Source organism: Tympanuchus pallidicinctus, unplaced genomic scaffold (assembly GCF_026119805.1).
Source record: "Tympanuchus pallidicinctus isolate F22 unplaced genomic scaffold, pur_lepc_1.0 scaffold40, whole genome shotgun sequence".
NCBI classification, from domain to species: Eukaryota; Metazoa; Chordata; class Aves; order Galliformes; family Phasianidae; genus Tympanuchus; species Tympanuchus pallidicinctus.
In genome coordinates this window covers 1789753-1808952 of record NW_026294759.1, presented here as the reverse complement: position 1 = coordinate 1808952, position 19200 = coordinate 1789753, and the positions used below count along the sequence as shown (strand labels likewise).

Genomic DNA, 19200 nt, shown 5'->3' with positions numbered 1-19200 from the left:
AAAAAAAAAAAGCACGCTCACGTGTTTAACTTGGTGTAACTGTTCTAGCGGTGCGGTACGTACCTAAAGTCTGTACTGCTGTCACTGTACAGCAAAGTCCAACTGTAATAGCGCAGCAGTTACTCGTGGCTGGCAAGCAGCATGGTGGATGGCAAAACCGCCAACTACTACAAACCAGCAGCACTTCCTCACCCAGCCGATCCCCCGGGAGCGCCTAGACGGGTTGTCGGAAGTTAGGCGCAGCCAGGAGCGACCTCTGGTAAGCCTCCAAACGACGAGGGTTGATTCTTCTAGCACGGAGAAGAAGGATGCAGGCGTTTACCTCTCGCGGCGAAAGGTCGCGCAGGGCAATTCCCTTCTCCGCAGCCCCGTGCGACAGCCCTCAGGTCAGCGCTCCGCCAAGAGCGGGCGAAGAGGCAGCCCCCCCCCCCCCCCAACCGCAGCCCCACATGTCCACAGCAACGAAGCGGAAACGATTGGGAAGAAGGGCGGAAGCGGCTTCGGCGGCATGGCACGAGCTATTTCCGGAGGAGAGGGCGCGCCGGTGTCCGGCTCCTGCCGGAAGCGCCAGTGTGTCCGGTCCCAAGATGGCGGCGGGGATGTACCTGGAGCACTACCTGGACAGTAAGAGCTGCCGGGGCGGGGCCGAGGGCCGCGGCTGAGGACGGACGGGCAGACTGTGCCTCGGGGCGGGGACTGAGCCCTGCCTGGGCGCTGGCCGAACCGCGGCTGCCCCGAGCCCGGCGAATGGCAGCGTTGCCCGATGCCTGGCTGTGAGGCTTCCCGGAGCCGTGAGGGCTCCCGGCCGCGCTCCCTTCCTCCTTCCTTCCTTCCCTCGTCGCCGCGCAGAGGCGTCCTGGGGCTGCTTAGAGGCGGCGGCAGGGGCTCCGGCTACTCGCTCGTAGCTTGCTGCCGGGCGGGGCTCAGAGGAGCTGCCTCGGCAGCCCGGCCCTGCCTCCGGCCGTGGGGACGCGGCGCCGCGCTATCTGCCTGCCCCCGGAGGAGCTGCCGGCTGCTGCTGCTCCTCGGCAGCGCGGCTTCGGGAGCCTTTCTGGGTTCGCTGATGGTGCAGCGTTGGTGGAATGAAGCTGAGGGCAACTTCTGTGTCTGCTGGGGGATTGTTGCTGCAGCTGCTTTCGCTGACATTTTAAAAATGCAGCCTTATTTCTGCAATGAATACTGATGGTACTCCTTTAAGTTGCATATAACTGTATCAAATTATGTTCTCCGCACGGTCAGACTTAGAATATAAATATATTCCTTCTCCCCTCCGGTCTTCTTAAAATAGACCAGTAAAGTGATTGGAGGAGTTATGCTTGAAGAAATATACTCATAGGTTAAGATTGGGTCACCTCTTTGATGAATGCAGTTTTCACATTTTCTGATTGGATGTCAGCACTGGAGATGAAAAAGTTTGGTGTGTTAGAGCATGATGTTAGTGGTATGTATCTTTTATTTCAGTCTACTTGGCCAAGTTACATCTGTTGGCATATGCTAGGTAGCACTGGAGCATGGTTCTTCAGGAATTGTGCTAATCTAGATCTCCTCCAGCACAGAGCTGCTCTGTGGGAACAGAGCTGAAGCATTCCCTGCGTTACGATCTACGGGAACATATAGTGAATTAAGGAAGGTCAAGAACCACAATACATGATGTTTTGCCAAAAAAGCTGAAGAGACACTGGTAGTGGACAGGCAAGAATATTGATCTAGGAGCTTTGAAGAAGGAGAATGCAAAAAGCAGGAAGAAAAGTTGGACAAGGAGACAAAGATAGCTGGTAGATGGGAGGATGGGAGCTAGGCAAGAGTGGAGCAAAGGAGACAAATGAAGAGTAAGCGTGTGGGGGATGCAGTGTTTCTTTACTGCAGGGAGCACAAGTGTATATTAAGAGCTGCGAAGACGAAGTAGTGAAAGATTGAGTTTTACAGCCAGTAGACAGGAATGAGAAAGATTTGCTGCTGAGTGTAGTGATGTATGGCAGGCATGAAGTTGAAGATGAGAAAAGCTTTAGATGAGTTTGGTAGCTAGAGTACTCCCATCAATGCCAAGTGCCTCAGGATTTTTGTCACTGTCAGCTAAAGTCTGTGAACTCTGTGGAAACTCTTTCATCCTCATCTAATACAAACATGCAGCAAAAATTACAAGCTTCTATTTTATGTCTCAGCCAGGATGTGTGGTCCTGCAGGTAGATGTTAATAGAGTGGTGCTGTTTTTTTTTTTTTTTTTTTAATGTGTCTTCTGGCTAAACAGATGTTAGGAGGAGCAAAGTGTTTGTTACAGTGGCTTTGTGTTCTTTGATTTTTGTTTGGTATCCTGGTATCCTGTGTTCACAAATCCATGGGACCCGATGGGATTCATCCACGGGTGCTGAGGGAGCTGGCAGAGGTGATTGCTGAACCGCTTTCTGTCGTCTTTGAGAAGTCTTGGAGGATGGGGGAGGTGCCTGAAGAGTGGAAGATAGCCAACGTCACCCCGGTCTTCAAAAAAGGCAAGAAGGAAGACCCAGGCAATTATAGGCCAGTCAGCATCACCTCTGTCCCTGGAAAGGTGATGGAACAGCTTGTATTGGATGTCATCTCCAGACAACTGGAAGAAGAGGAGGTTATCAGGAGTAGTCAGCACGGGTTCACAAGGGGGAGGTCGTGCTTGACCAACCTGGTAGCCTTCTATGATGTTGTCTCTGGCTGGGTGGATGGAGGGAGAGCAGTGGATGTAGTCTACCTTGATTTCAGCAAGGCATTTGATACTGTCCCCCACAACATCCTTATAACAAAGCTGAGGAAGTGTGGGATAGATGAGTGGACAGTGAGGTGGGTTGAGAACTGGCTGACTGGCAGAGCACAGAGGGTTGTTGTTGGTGGTGCAGATTCCGGTTGGAGGCCTGTAAGCAGCGGTGTTCCTCAGGGGTCTGTGCTGGGTGTGGTCCTGTTCAACATCTTCATCAGTGACCTTGATGAGTGGACAGTGGCCACTCTCAGCAAGTTTGCTGATGATACGAAGTTGGGAGGATTGGCTGACACGCCTGAAGGCCGTGCTGCCGTTCAGCGAGACCTGGATAGGCTGGAGAGCTGGGCAGAAAAAAACCGGATGAAGTTTAACAAAAGCAAGTGTAGAGTCTTGCATCTGAGGAGGAATAATTGCATGCACCAGTACAGGTTGAGGGATGAGCTGCTGGAGGGGAGCTCTGCGGAGAGGGACCTGGGTGTCCTGGTGGATGACAGGTTGGCCATGAGCCAGCAGTGTGCCCTTGTGGCCAAAAAGGCCAATGGCATCCTGGGGTGCATTAAAAAGAGCGTGGCCAGCAGGTCGAGGGAGGTGATCCTCCCCCTCTACTCTGCCCTGGTAAGGCCTCATCTGGAGTACTGCGTCCAGTTCTGGGCTCCCCAGTACAAAAAAGACAGGGATCTCTTGGAAAGAGTCCAGCGGAGGGCCGCAAAGATGGTGAAGGGCCTGGAGCATCTCTGCTATGAGGAAAGGCTGAGTGAACTGGGTCTGTTCAGCCTTGAGAATAGGAGACTGAAAGGGAACCTGATCCAGGTCTATTAAGTATCTAAGGTGTGGGGGGCAGAATGGTGAGGCCAGACTGTTTTCAGTGGTGAGTGGAGACAGGACAAGGGGAAACAGCCAGAAACTGCAGCATAGGAAGTTCTGCACAAATGTGCACAAGAACTTCTTTACAGTGAGGTGACGGAGCACTGGAACAGGCTGCCCAGGGAGGTGGTGGAGTCTCCTTCTCTGGAGATGTTCAAGACCTGCCTGGATGCCCACCTGTGCGACCTGCTGTAGGGAACCTGCTTTGGCAGGGGGGTTGGACTCGATGATCTCTGGAGATCCCTTCCAACCCCTACAATTCTGTGATTCTGTGATTCTGTATCACATGCAACATCCCGTTATTAGCTAACTGTAAGAGAGCTGCTGTGCTCAGTCTAGGAGTTTCCTTTAGAAAAGCGGAGTATGTAATTTTTAATACTTATGGAAGAGAATATATCATATCATCCTTCAATGAGTTAGTTTACTGATTGGTTTTCCTGTCACTGTTTTGTAGTAGTTCATTTTCACAGTTTCAATATTTTGTTGCACCTATAATGCCTTCTGCCTGCCACGTTCAAGTGTCCTGTTACTAAATGTTTATTGCTTGTGTGGATTCAAATTAAATAAATCATCTTCTTTCTGGTAAATTAACTAAAGCAATCAAACAAACAAACAAAACCTACTCTAATCTTCTGTCAACAGCTTTGAATTTCTGACTTTCTGAAAATGCAGTCCTTTAGTACCAGTCTTCTTTATGGCGCTAACTAAAGAAGTCAGGTTATTGCTCCTCTGTTGAGCATGCCCTTATCCCTGTTGGCTGTTGTGTTTCAGCTGGAAGTTCTTATTTGGCAGTTATCTGCCATAGTAATCAAGCCTTTCTGTTTCTTGGAAATACGGTCTGGCATCCTTTATCCCTTACTTTCCCTAAGTGTATTACTTTACACGAGACGAGATAAAATGTATCAGGAGTTAGACTGTTGTCTTACTGCCCTAGTGGTCTGTTCCTTTTGTTTTTGTTCTTCCAGTCTATCTCACTTACAGGCAAGATACACTTCTTTAATGCATCAAGGCCTACTTCACATGTGATTTGCATGAGTGGTGCTTGTAATTGTCTGTAATGAGTTCAGAAGCCCTATGTAGCCTTTTAAACTCATTTTAATGTATCTTATGCTTTTTGTTGTTATTATAGATGCAAGATGCTTTCTGGTACCACAAGTATGTGATGCGAACTGTAGCTTAATCACTAAAGAAAAGAGTGTTCTTTTAGCACCTAGTTTAGATACAGTTTTCCATTGACTTTTTTTTTTTTTTCCTCCCACAGCATTTCTCCTCCATGTCGTTCACTGGCTGGATCTGCTCAGGGAATGTGTGAGGAGGATGTGATGAAGGAGGGCAGTTGTTTGTAGGACCTCTTCAAATCCTTGAAGAAAGGAAGGTGTATGATGAATTTAGTGCAGATGGTAGGAATTAAAAAGGTGGTCTCGTGTTTGAGGCAGTTGGATACCACCCTGATGAAGTGAGTTTCATGTCTGTGTTTGTTTTTAGGACGTGCTTTTTACAAGTTCTTCTCAAACAGATCATTCTGCCCTTAAATTGGGTGAACATTTGTAGTTAGAGAAATAGACTTGCAGAATGCACATGATGAATGCATCTGAAATGTGCTTTGAGCAGATAGTTCCAACTTGTGAGAAACTGTAGCATTTGTAGACATCTAAAGAAGCGTGTTTGCAATTACATGGCCTTAACTCTTTATCTCATTTTTTCATTCCTTTGGTGAGGGAAGCAGGCTATCCCATAGCAGTGTCATGAGAAAGCATTCTCATGTCATATTAATGAGCACCTTGAAAAGCTGATTGCCTGGTTGGGTTTCAGATTGGGTTTTGGATAGTGTATGTGATGACTCTTATTAAGCAAAAAGGACAAAATAAATTTTCAGTCACTAGTCAGTAGTTTGGTGTGAGAAACAGCTGGTATGACCATTCCATGTGGCAACTGAAGCCTGAATGTTAAAATGCACAGAAGATCTGACAAAGCTGTACATACAGGCTTAGTTATTTCAACTTGTGACTTTTTGAGTTCTCTATTTTGGACCTCTCAAGATTTTTTTTCCAGGAGATTTTTGTGCTAGCCAGGTTATCAGCAGAGTTCTTGGTAGAATTGTCTGTCAGTTTCCTAGCCCTGGTATTTTACTGGCTTTCAAGTGGTTGTTGTAATTTAAAACTGGTTTTAGGTTTAGGATTAGACACACCCTTCCGTGCCCCTGCTGTAAGGTGCTAATTTTAAAGCTCAATTGTCTGAACTATGTTATGCTCCCAGCAGGTGTTCCTGCAGCAGAAAAAATGTCTGTGTTACTTCTGTGCTGAGCTGCCTCACAGAGGAGCTCCATATTGGGTCTTCTCTGATTTCCCTCCTTCCTTCCTCCACCAAACTGAAGCTGTCCCTTTGATGACAATACCGAGCCAAAGGATTAAAGAGAGGGGAGGAATGTTTCTTGCTCCAGTTCTGTTCTCTTTGATTATTTGTGTGGCTCTTTCTTCACCTTCCTTTAGTGACTGAAGTTAAGCATGAAAAGTTTTCCATCTCTTCAAATATTGTTTCTCCTTCTCTAAAGCATTTAATGGTCTATAAAGTATTTAATGTCTCCTTCTGAGGAGAGAAAGCCAGATACTGAAGTGTGTTCCTCCATGCCAAGAAAGGAACACAACTTTAGTTTGGAGGAAGCCATGGATGCAAAGGAATTAGAAATGTGGAAAGGGATGGAGGAGGAGTAATAGGGAAGAAAACCGTGGTATTTTGTGATTGCATGTGTGTGAAAGCTGTTCTAATGAGTTTGTGCTTGGTCAGACTCTAGTTACTGTGTTTGGCTCAGTGTTTGCTCTCTTACAGAGCTAGAAATACTTAGTGCAAGCTTTAAGGGAGAGAAAGGAAGGGTGACTAATACAGATCTTCTAGAAGACAAGATGCAAACACCAGAGTTTTCTTTGTGTTTAGATGTTTCAAGAGGACTGTAGAGCTGTTAGTAGGCATCAATGAAATGCATGGATAGAGGGAAATTACAGTTTTCTGTGAGTTTTTTGTGAGTCTCTGTGAAAGTGTCACGACTGTAGGGATTGTCTTTGTAGTAAAGTCAATGCATCTCTTTATTTACTTAGAGGACGTCAGAATAAAGTAAGTTACAGGTAGTGGTATCACAAAAATCCTTTATGGCAGCAGAACCGAGGAATGTACCACTCTCCAACTGTCTAGTGCCTGAATTTACTGTGAACTGCACTCTGCTTGCTTCCTTATGATAAGGATACATCTGCCTACTTTGCAAGGGTCTGTAACCCTTAGGAAATCAAATGGTGCCTTCTCTGCTGGTTCCAGCCATTGTTGCCCACCGCATATTTTTCAATCTGGACAGATGAGGCTCTGGCTTTATTTGCCTTGCTGAACGTAAACTTTTATAATTCCATTTGGAAAGTGTGTATCAGAACGGAAGGAAATTCAGATTTTCATTATAGTTGAGTTAGTGAATAAATGTCATTGGAAAATGATGATAAGGGACAATTTTTTAAAAAAAGTAGTTTCCAGCTTCTCCCACCCCAAACCTCTGACTATCTAGATTCTGCCGACATTTGGTCTAAGTTAGATCTAAATACTTGGAAGAGTCATCAGATGAGAGCTAGTAGCCTCAGTGAGCTCAAGAAGCAAAAGAATGTCACTGGTCTGTCTGCTCTGATAGCTGCTTGACATTCCTCCCGTTGTCTTGGAGACTGCCAGTCAGGGCCTATTCCAGGAGTAGACACTGGGACACGATGGAGTCCTCAGCTGGTAAGTTAGCACGGTACTGTGGAGTCACTTCTGGGGAATGTTCCCTTTTGATTTTCATTTATTTATTATTATTTATCCTTATGAGGGAGACATCAAGTTTCCTTTGCTCCTTTTATTCTACTGGCATGTGGACATGTACTGGTTCAAGGCTTGTCAGTATTAGAAAGCTTATTCCTGAATAAGCACAGAGCAACAGTAGCAGCATCCACCTTCTTGAAAGTCATCTTTCTTCCCCTGCAGCTGCCACGGGAATGTCTCTTACCAGTGCAGTATGTGGCCATAGCCTTCAGTTCCTGCTTATGAATCGTTTCACGTTACACTTCAGATGCACACATCTCTTAAATTGTTTTAGTGCAGCGTACTGAAAGATGCCTTTCACCTTTATGAGACTTCGGATTAGTTGCATCTGTGACGCAGCACATATGGTCTATGGAAAATTACAAAGGATCTCGTGAAAGGGAGAGGATTTGGTGATTCATAGGCATCGCTTGTTTCTGTGTGAAAGCTACAGGCACAACCCACACTCAGCTAATGCTTTTATTACTGCTAATGGCCAGTTCGTTTAAAATTGATTTTGTTGTTGACTGGTAATTTTTTCAGAGCTTCCGCCAAATGGTTTTATAAGACAAAACATTCTGCATTTTCTCCATGTTTCTTCGCTTGACCAAAACCGAATCTGGTGCAACCATTTTGTCAGACATTCCTGTTCTCTCTTTGGTGGTGCCCTTGGAGATCTGCAGAGGGCTGGGAATGCCTGGAGTGTTTCTAATTTGACTTGCCAGTCTTCCGTACCCTGCAAACTTCTGAAATCGAGGTAGATCTTTAACACAGGGATACAGTTCCTGTCAGTACAGCCTGTGGATACTGTAGTATTGAAAAGTCAGAAAGAACCCTTCATCCCTTCAGGAAAGGGCACACACTCTTTTGGGGATTGTTAGGCTTCTATGGCTACTGCGTGGACTGCTGTTGCTGTCTGTTACTGTGTCTCTGGACAGTGCATGACGTAGATGTGCCTTAGACTGGCATGCAGTGCACTGGCCCAGCACTTGGGATATTTAATGCAGCAGAATTCCTGGCTGGCCTTGAACAATTCAATTTGCTGAGTGCCTGAGTACTAGTTGTAGTGCTGTTCCTGTAGAGGTGGTGGTGAGGATAATGTTGGAGGTTAGGCTGCACATGCTGCTGTAGTGCTGAGCACTGTGTGAATGGAGAGAAAGGTACATTATGCTCTGGCTCAGATTTTAATGGACTCTGTAGGAAGCTAATAAATGGAGAACACCAAGCAAAGTAGACAGAGCACTTTAAAAGGGTTTCGTTGTGTAAAGGGAGGGAAGGAAGGATACATCATTCCACTTAATAAGGAAGCAAGGAACTTGCTGAAGATTACCCCAAGCCAGTTGATCTGTGCTGTAGTTCAAATGCTACAAAATTCTGAAATCTCTTAGCACCAAAAAGTCCTGTGTTCTTCCCTCATGAGAGCTCAGCAGTTTTTCATTCCAGAGGGCAAGGAACTTATCCTGTTTCTTTGCCAGTCTGTCGCAAGCAGGATTTCTTAATTGCTGTCAGCAGTGTAGCGTTAAAGCTGGTTGTTGAAATCTGTACTGTTTAATAAAGCACTGTGATTGTGTTTTAAAATGCATTTTGACTTTTTAATAAAGGTAAGCATACCTGGACATGGTAGATGAGCGGATGTCTTGGGAAAAGCACCATGTATTTGTGTAGTACTTTGGTGCCATGGATCTCTTTGGAAATGTGGACACTCGCAGTACAAACCCATTGTCTGGCACTGCTGAAACATGCACAGTGAGAGGATGAGGAACAGCAAAAGTTACCAGATTGTACAATTCCATGGGCTCATGGGCTTGCTTGTTGTGGGTGTGAATTAACATCTCATTTCAGCAGCTGAAGTTTAAATGTCGATTGCGTGCACTGAAAGCTGTTCACCCATTACTTTTATTGATTTGTTTTCTGTTTTGTTTTTGATTTGAAGGAAGGAGGGTGGTGCTGGATTCTAATTTTTGGAAAGTTAAGGGTCTGCGTGGCTCTTTTGGGAAAAGAGATGTGTTGAGAGAAGAACAGGAATGGTGGAAGGAATGGCAAGGAAAAAGGATGAAGGATGAGTGAAGAATGGGGATGATGAAAGGACAAGGACCTGGGAAGCAGAAAGGAATAAAAAGTTTAACCTGTAATAGAGAATGAAAACAAGGTAAGAAAAGGAAGGGGAGGCAGAAACTTGGAGACGTGCAGTGATGCATAGGGTAATCTTGCTGTGGCAGGAATGCAGGATACATGGGGGGCTGTGCATTGCTCTCTGCGATCTGTGCAAATGAGTGAAGTCGCAATAATGAGAGTCCATGGTTTTCTATAGTCTCCCTTCAGGTTCTGGAATGCCTACGTTAAGGTCCCCGCCTTCTCTTCTCTAGGCTGAAGCCCCAACTCTCAGCCTGTAGGGGAGGTGCTCCTGCCTTCTGATCATCTTTGTGGCCCTCCTCTGGACCTGCTTAACATCCTTCTTGTGTTGGGGGCCCCAGAACTGGACACTGTACTCCAGGCGCGTCTCACAAGAGCAGAGTAGAGGAACAGAATTGCCTCTCTTGACCTGCTGGCCACACTTCTCTTGATGCAACCTAGGATGTGATTGGCCTTCTGGATAGGAAGCACACATTTCTAGCTCATCTTTAGCCTTCTCATCAACTGACACATCCAAATCCCGCTCCTCAGGGCTGCTCTCAAACCATTCTCCACCCAGCCTGTATCTGTGCTTGGGATTGCCCTTACCCAGGTGCAGGACCTTGCACTTGGCCTTGTTGAACTTCATGAGGTTGGCATGGGCCCATCACTCAAGCCTGTTCAGGTCCCTGTGAATGGCATCCCTTCCCTCTAGCGTGTCAGCTGTGCTACTCAGCTTGGTGCTGTCTGCAGGCTTGATGAGGATGCACTGTCCATGCCCACTGTCACATGTGACACTGCCCACTGTCCACGTTGCCTTCAAAGATATTAAATAGCATTAGACCCAGCACTGGTCCCTGAGGGACGTCACTCGTCACGGGTCTCACTTGGACATTGAGCCATTGACTGCAACTCTCTGAGTGTGACCATCCAGCCAATTCCTATTCCAGTGGATGATCCATCCATCAATTCCATTTTGTCATGCAGGACAGCATCAAATGCTTTGTACAAGGCCAGGTAGATGACATCAGTTGCTCTTTCTTTATCCACTGATGTAACTCCATCGTGAAAGGCCACCAAGACATCTGTTTGTTATAGGACTGTTGAAGTGTTGTTTTCTGATAGCCGTCACAACATTGGCCAAGTAATTTCAGACCACTGGAAAATACTGTGATGAAGAGCATTTGTTTATTTATTAGTACTTTTGTTTGTTAGAATAGATAAGTTCTTTTGGGTTAAGCAGCAGAGAGCAGAAAGCTTTCCCATACACAGGTAAGCTGCCTGCCATAGAAATTGCTCAGTTAAAACTTGTTTAGCTGCAGCTTTATCTTGTAGAGGTGAAAGGAGAAAGGACGCTTTTCCAGGTGGGGGTACTGGTGTGTGTGACAGCTGGAGACGCTTTTCTTTTTGCTGCAATACCTGTAAAAACCAGGGCATGATTCCTTTCAGGTTCTCCAACAGCAGCAAAGTCCTGTCTGAGTTTCTCTTAAGCACGAGTGTGAAACTTAGCCATAACCTCATTTAGGGTTGTTCTGTCCAGAGAATAGCATCCCACTGGTTTTTGAGCTAGCTGAGGTATTCTCTGTATCTTGACAGTTTCTAGCCTTGCTGGGGGAAACAGTATGTGATGGAACGTGTGCTTTTATGAGCTCTTTTTTAGATGGAGAAAAAGGAAATTACATCCATCTTTTTTTTAAAAAACTACCAAGAATTCAGATGGCCTGGGATTTGTGCATATCTGACGTACTGTGCACCACACAAGAACAAATGCTGGTTTTCTCTAGAGGATACTTCTCCTGGAGGAGAGAGTGAAAAATAGCGTGCTGCTGCATGACCATGTTCCGTTTGCTGTGCAAATTGAAAGGTTTGCAGTCAGTGAAGCTGGGGATTACAGAAGAAAAAGGGATGATATTAAGATTCTCAAGCTGAATTTCATCCCTGCCACAAATTCTCTTTGTAAGCGATGACGGTTTTCAGTTCTGTGTGCCCCCTGTGTTCTGAGTCGGTGCGCGTTTGTTTTTTGAGCCGTAGGGACGTAATCTGGTAGTGGGCTGCTTGAGCCCTGTGGACAAGGAAGCACAACATTTAGGAATAGGCAAACAACCTTAATGTTGCTGCTTCCTAATTTTTTGAGAACTTGATCTCGCAGTATTAACCTTGAATGCAGGGCAGTGGTGCCTGCGTGCTGAGTGGTCATATATCCATGTACGTAAGGGCCTACTATCTGCACATTTCTTAGATACTTAAAACAGAAATGGCAACCAAAATTGATTGAAGCAATATTGAGTAAGTGACGTACAAAATCCTTATAAGTAATTATGTTCTGATTGTGTGGAAACTTACTTGTTATCTTATTTGTTAAAGAAACAGCTTCTAAGCCCAGCGAGGCCCACAGTCATTCTTACATTTGTAGAAATTAATTCTGTGGCATGTGTATGGCAATTGTTTCAAAATAACTGAATTCCTTTGTGTGCAGACCTTCCCTGCTGGGTGATTGCTTTTCACGGAAATGTCTCTGCTGTAGAAATGTGTGCTGGTGAAAAATAGAGACTGCTGTTGGGGCTGATGTGTTAGCCTTGAGTAAGGGTAGGGATGCCTTCATTTACACAGTGTGTGTTGCAGGGTGGTTCAGGAAGCAGAAATGCTCCTGTTGTGCTTCTGAAGAGCTTTTTTTTCTACAACCCCATACTCCTCCCCACCTTTGTTGTTTTTAATAATAACAGCAGCAACTTGCAAGATTTTTTTTTTTTTAAGCTATTTATTAGGTGTAAAGTTGACAACAATCAAGCTTGGACTTCAGGTCAATGTGGTGACAGTCAATCTCAGTGATTAGACAGGCATGGCAAAATAAGAAGTGTTTTTATCAGGCTTGTCAGCTGAGCATGTGGTGATGACTAGGTGCTGAGTAGCACAGCGCGTTGGAAATTAATTGGCTATCAGCTTCATGTTGCTGGTTCAGAGCTGTACAGATGTTTTATTGTTCACAATGTTTAGCATCCTTCCATGTGCGGGGCAGGCCATACTGAGTTTGTGGTGTAGAAGGCAGGAGCAGGGGGTTACGGCTGCTGTTTACTGTTTTGTCCTGCCTCAGGGTTGTTCATTGGTTCTGCGAAGTCTCCTATCTCTGTCTGTTAAAATAAATATTAATCCTGACTCACTTTTTAGTGAATTAGCATTTGATCAGCTTTAGTTTTGCATAGAAGTAACTAAATGGTGTTATTTACCAGCTGTTGTGCTGTTTTTTGGGTTTTTTTTGTTTATTAGTGAAGTGAGTTCTTGGATGGGGTTAGAATGCTGCATCAGAATGACTGACTGTATTACAAAAAAAGTTTTCTGCTTTTCTGCTTATTATAATTCATGCCTTTCTGCGTGGCAGTTTTCTGTTAGCTGATCTGGTGCTGTAGAATCGAACACCTGGGTTAAACGCATCAAGTTTTTATAGTCTTTCTCCTTTATGGTTGACAGCAGCTAGAGGCACGCCAGTGTGAACTAGGAGAGAGTGCTGGGAATCGCTGGACTGCTGTGGCGTTAGTTAAGCTGAGCAGTCAGTACTGTTGAACTTAGCTTTGGTTTGACATCGTGGACAGGGACTTGACTTCTCTATGTATTCTTCTTTCCCTGCAGGCATTGAGAACCTGCCTTTTGAACTGCAGAGAAACTTCCAGCTCATGCGAGATCTGGATCAGAGAACAGAAGGTGAGGATTAGAGATGGTTTCTGTGATGAGAAAGGAATCGTGCAGCCTGGCTGGCTTTTCTTCCTTTGCCTTCATCTGGGACCTCGGGGAAGAGAAGGAAACCTGCAGCTTTCCTATGAGGACCCTGTGTATGTATGTACACATATTTACGTGTTGAATGGTCAACTTGTTTCAGACCTCAAGGCGGAGATCGATAAGCTGGCCACAGAGTATATCAGCAACGCACGGACTTTGTCGTCAGAGGAAAAACTGGGGCTCCTCAAGCAAATCCAGGAGGCCTACGGGAAATGCAAAGAATTTGGGGATGACAAGGTTCAGCTGGCTATGCAGACCTATGAGATGGTATGAAGGGAAGTGTCTGGTGGTTATTTTATGAAAGACTGTGCTGAAGACCCCGATCTCTCTCTTTCGAGCTTCACCCACTCTTGCTTTTCTGCTCTTAGTGCAAGCCCTGTACTGTCTCTGCTGTCTTGGGCTCTGTTCTGTGGTAACTCTTGGTCACTGTCTTTTTTGCAGGTCGATAAGCACATCCGGCGGCTGGACACAGATCTTGCTCGCTTTGAAGCAGACCTGAAGGAGAAGCAGATAGAATCGAGTGACTATGACAGTTCTTCCAGCAAGGGCAAGAAGAGTGAGTACCACCACTGGGCTGCAGATTGATACAGGAGGCAGCCAAGTGACTGTGGAAGTGGTGGGGATGAAGGCAGGCACTGAAGTGGTACAGACTGTTACGCTGGAATCTGAAGGACAGGTAAAAAGATGGTGACCTGGGCTCTTCTTGTGTGAGCATATTCAAGGCCACTAGATAAAAATTAAGATGAGATGCGTGGCCTAAAGCCAATGTACATTCCAAAGCAGGATTGCATTTTGGTGCTGAAGAGGTTGTTACTGTCAGGTGTCTGTTTTAACAGAATGGAATACGCAATAACTTTTTCTCTTGTTACCAGAGGGCCGAGCCCAAAAAGAGAAGAAAGCTGCACGTGCACGCTCTAAAGGGAAGAATTCTGATGAGGAGGCACCAAAGACTGCCCAAAAGAAATTAAAGCTTGTCCGCACGTAAGCATTTAAGACACCTGGGGGAATGAGGAGCAGCACTACAAATCAGACCAAGGGAGGCTTAGCCAGACTTCCCTATGAAGAATTTGATCCCCACCCCGACCAGATCCTGTGTGTTTCTCCTTGGAAAGAAAGGAAGGAGACTTTTTAGTTTTTTCAAGGGAGTGTGGTGTGAAGGGGAAGACAGATCACTTCAATGGATGTGGATGTATGTGCTGTAAAAAGAGGAGTGGCTGTCACTGGGCAATGGGAGATATGAAGGGAACCAGTGCTAGTTGATTTACTAACCTGATTTATTTCTCTTTCCTGCAGTAGCACAGAATATGGAATGCCTTCAGTCACATTTGGAAATGTGCATCCTTCAGATGTATTGGATATGCCTGTGGACCCCAACGAGCCTACTTACTGCCTCTGCCACCAGGTCTCCTATGGGGAGATGATTGGCTGCGACAACCCAGATGTAAGAGCCTGTATTGATGGAAGTGGGGGAGAAGGGAGTGGAGAGTCTCCTACAGAAAGTCTTGTGCTGCTTGGGTGGGGCCTGATGTAGAAGCAGTGATAGTAGCAGGGCTCGTCTCAGCTGGGAAGAGCAGTGGACTGGCCAGTTTAGTGCAGCTTTTTTGGGGTTTTTCCCTAATAAATGGATGTTTTCTTGGCCCCATACTCAGCAAGGGATAATTCTGCTTACTAACGATGTATAGGTTGGATATGAGACTCCTGTTTTCTGACAGATCCTGTTAGGATTGCTACTAGTGGTTTCAGAATTTGTGATTAAACATTGGGAAGTTTCAGCAGACCAGAAACAATGATTTCAAAAGAGAACTGCTTTTTAACTGAATGCTCTCCACCTCAACAGTGCTCCATCGAATGGTTTCATTTTGCCTGTGTGGGTCTGACAACAAAACCAAGAGGAAAATGGTGAGTGAGTGATTAAAACAAACATACTGCACGGCCCATTGGTCTCTGAAAAGAGGAGGGTTGTGGATGACAGAAGAGAAAATAAGAGAAAATTAAAGAGAGTAAGACTTTTTCAGCAAAAGAACTTGAATTAAGGCTTTGGTATCTTGGAAAAGATCCTTTGAAACTGTAAACTCAGGGTTCATATCAGATCATAAATGCTGGTTTTTTGCTTTCCCTTCTACCAGGTTCTGCCCTCGCTGTTCCCAGGAGAGGAAGAAGAAGTAAAATCCCATGAGCCTTGGATACTGCTGCAGGAGCTCTCTTCCCCCTGCCAGGGCCTCGTCCCAGCTCCCCCAGCCCTTGGGACCTTGGCTAGGGGGAGTCTTTGCCCTGTTTGTGGTTTGGGCCATCCCTGGAATGGTGTGTACCCTCACGGCAGTTCCAGTATGTTCTGTATCCCTGGCTGCTTCCGAATCCCTAAGGGAGGCCCTCTCTGTGTACTATTCCAAACAGGTCTCTGAACCTCAAAGGGAGTGAATGAGGGCACCAGGGTAGCCACCAGATTCCCAGGGATTCAGGTAGCCCCTGATTTTCCTTGGCTTTCCTTCAGCCTCCTCAGAGTTCATTGCCTACTCTCTGCTGAGAGAGCAAGGCTATGGGATGGGGGAAGGAAAGGAGGTAAGTCTTCAGCATTTTAGGTCTTCTATTTTCCTGGATCTTTTTCAGGAGAGAGGGAGTAACCAGGCCACTGCTTAATCTAGTAGCTTGGTTGAGAGACTGAAAACTTAATGTACTCCCTATCTTTAATCATTCCACTACTTTGTCTGGCATTGAGCAGCCTCTTTTGTTGGGGCAAGGAGGAAGGAGTGTTTAGAGCTAGCTTTATCTCTTACTCCTGGGGTAAACCTGCTCTCCTGGGAAGCACATTGTATGAAGGAAGAAGAATTTCTGGCCATGTGGTGAGAAACGGTTTGATCTAGCCTGCCTTCTGGCACCAGAATTCTCCCTCCCTTTAGTACAGTGGAGCTTCTCCATTATGTTGATGATGATGGAAAGTTCGGGGATCCAAATCCCACTTGTATACTATAGAACTAAATAAAATTCATTCAAACAAATGCTCGGTTTGTCTTGCTGTTACCTCCAAAGTAAGTAATTGGTCTCTTTTTTAGTTCTTTCTCAGCTCAGCTTTTCTACTGACAAATGCAGCACAGCTTTTTTCATGTAATAATCCTGAACATTCTGCCAAGGTCATCCTTTAAAATACAACTAATACACTTGCAAAAGAGTTTCTAAGCTTTCTAATGTCTGTGGAGGACATCTGCCTCTTTAGTCATTTCCTCACAAATGAAAAGATGCTTATTGTCATTTTTGTTGGCTTTTCTTTTTGTCAGTGGTCCTCTGTTAAATGAGTGAGGAAGAACATAGATGACCAGCCCTCACTATAGCTATCGGGCAGAACGCTAAGAAAATAAGTTATCAGGGCAAAGCTTTTGCATCCAAGAATGTGGACAAGTTTTTTAGATATCCTGTTAACTTGTTCCCCAGTGAGTCACCTTCACCCTGGACCACTTTGTTGCCAGAAACTCCAGCTGCTGTTAATAAGGCAGTGTTGTAATGCTGGCAGGTGAGGAAATGTTCCTTACTGAAGATAGCCTTTATCAGTTTAATCAGTTCCTAAAATCAGAATCTTTTGAGTTGGAAGGGATCATTAAAGGTCATCTAGTCCAACTCTCCTGCAATTAACAGGGACATCTGCAGCTAGATGAGATTGCTCAAAACCTGATCCAGCCTGACCTTGGATGTCTCCAAATACAGATCTTCCAACACTTGTCTGGGCAACTTGTTCCAGTGCATTATTGCTACCCTTACTGCACGTAATTTTTCTTATTTCCAATCTCCTCTCTTTTAGTTTGAAACCACTTCTTGTCCTCTCACATCAGACCTTGCTAATGAGCCTGTCCCTTCCTTCTTATAGTCTCTCTTCAAATATTGAAAGGCTGCCGTCAGTTTTCCCTGGAGCGTTCTCTTCTCCAGGTTGAACAGCCCCAGCTCTCTCAGCCTGTCTTTGCAGGGGAGGTGTTCCATCCCTTGGATCACTTCTGTGGCCCTCCTCTGGCTGTGTTCCAACAGGTCCATGTCTCTTCTGTGCTGAGGACTCCACATCTGGACGCAGTACTACAGGTGAGGTCTCACCAGCTCAGAGCAGAGGGGCAGAATCACCTCCCTTGCCCTGCTGGCCACACTTTTTTGATGCAGCCTAGGATACAGTTGGCTTTCTGGGCTGTGAGGGCACGTGGCTGGCTTGTGTTCAGCTGCCATCTGTCAGTAACCCCAAGTTCTTTCTGACAGGGCTGTGCTCCATCCTTACATCCTCCGGCTTGTCTTGATAGCAAGAGTCGCCACAACCCAGGTGCAAAACCCCCCACTTGGGTTTATTGAATGTCGTGATATTCACCTGGGCCCACTTCTTGAGCCTGTCTAGGTCTCTGTGAATGGCATCCTGTCCTTTGGGTGGTTGTCTGTACCATGCAATTTGGTGTTGTCTACAAACTTGCAGTGGGTGCACTCAAACCCACTGTCTGTGTCTGTGGTGAAGATTTAAAGAGCATTGCTCCCAGCACTGACCCTTGAGGAGTACTGCTTGTCACTGATGTCCGTGGGGACATTAAGCTGTTGACTGCTACTGGGTATGATCTTGCAGCCAGTCACTCATCCATTGAACAGCCCATCCATCAATCCATTACTTTACTATTTTAAGAGAAGAATGCTATGGGGGACTGTGTCAAAGGCCTCACCAAAGTTCTGATAGGTGGCATCAGGCTCTTCCATTGTGCACTGACCAAATGAGTGCTGAACTAACGAGCAAAGGCAGGATATGGTCTGTAGTTGAAAAGCGCATCTGGGCCAAGTGCAAGAATGACAAAGGATGCGATAGCTTTTGGTGAGATAGGCCTCTGGTTGTGATGGCCAGCATTAGCTGGAAGTTCTCTGGGAAACGTCTACTAGAGAGGTATTTAAAGTGGGAATTTTGACAAATATGTGTGAAAACCAAGAATTTTTAAACGGCTTACGATGACAGTTGAAAGGACATTAAAAACTAGCATTGAAAGAGGAGTGAACGCAGTAACTGTGCAAAACTTAATCAAAGGGAGAAAGTAATAGAATCAATAGAAGCTAGAAATGACCAAGTACAAAATTGAAGCCATTGGAAACAAAGCTTGCAAGTGACAGGGCTGGAAACACAAGCAGCTTTTTTTAGATTGTCTTTTGTTTCTGGTGTAACTGAACATGGCACATGTCCATTACCAACTGCAGATAGCAGAATTGTTTGTAATGAGAGGAGGTGGAAGTGTTCTGAAAATATTTATTATGAGTTTGTGCTGGTGTCATACTGGAATGATATAGTTCTCAGGCAAACAGTAAGGAGGATTTTAAACGGCGTCTATTGGGGAGAACAATGTGAATTGGTAATCTTCACTAAATAGCATTTGTAGCCCTGCGAAAGCTGCCATAGGTGCCTGGGTTCCAAAATCCGACAGGTTTAAAACACTGGAAAAGCATCAGCTCTGTGCTGGACTTCTGGGATGGCAAGAGGATTGCTACAAGTCAGCTGACTGTTACCAACCTAGGTTTGAAACAGGGCAGCACTTATAAGCAAATTGCTTCTCTTTAAAACAAAGGAGAATTCCAGGTCAATAAAAATGTTTTGACCAGAAATAGCAAAAAGAAAATCTGTCAAAAATGACCTGATGTGATTTATTTTATTTTATTTTATTATTTTATTTTATTTTATTTTATTATTTTATTTTATTTTATTTTATTTTATTTTATTTTGAAAGGTCATTTTTAATAGTTACCTGTCATGGGAATAATCACGTGGGCAAGTATCCAAAAATTCTACTTCATCCAAAACTTTGATTATAGTGCTTAAGACAGGGAGAAACTATGTTAGAGTCATCACAAATTCCTTTAAATAGAGCTGGGTGGTTGACAGATTCATTGCAATAGCAATCAGCACAACATAACCACTTTCTCAA

At 45.1% G+C, this 19200-nt stretch overlaps 1 protein-coding gene across 5 annotated transcripts; it reads left to right on the top strand.

Moving 5' to 3' along the window:
* The first annotated feature begins 146 nt into the window (after positions 1 to 146).
* On the top strand, positions 147 to 16279 carry ING4 (inhibitor of growth family member 4). Of its 5 annotated transcripts, XR_008210699.1 has the most exons (9): positions 493 to 624; positions 13136 to 13207; positions 13383 to 13549; positions 13724 to 13838; positions 14155 to 14263; positions 14576 to 14723; positions 15120 to 15181; positions 15409 to 15583; positions 15677 to 16279. XR_008210699.1 is itself a non-coding variant. In XM_052701636.1 (8 exons), the coding sequence occupies exons 2-8, from the start codon at positions 13180 to 13182 to the stop codon at positions 15446 to 15448; spliced, it is 669 nt and encodes a 222-aa protein (XP_052557596.1). In that variant the 5' UTR covers positions 147 to 259; positions 13136 to 13179; the 3' UTR covers positions 15449 to 16279. The 5 variants fall into 5 exon arrangements, 4 of the variants coding, with proteins under 4 accessions (XP_052557596.1, XP_052557594.1, XP_052557597.1 ...); XM_052701636.1 differs by lacking the exon at positions 493 to 624 and adding an exon at positions 147 to 259 and having other exon boundaries at positions 15409 to 16279; XM_052701634.1 differs by having other exon boundaries at positions 15409 to 16279.
* Positions 16280 to 19200: the final 2921 nt, after the last annotated feature.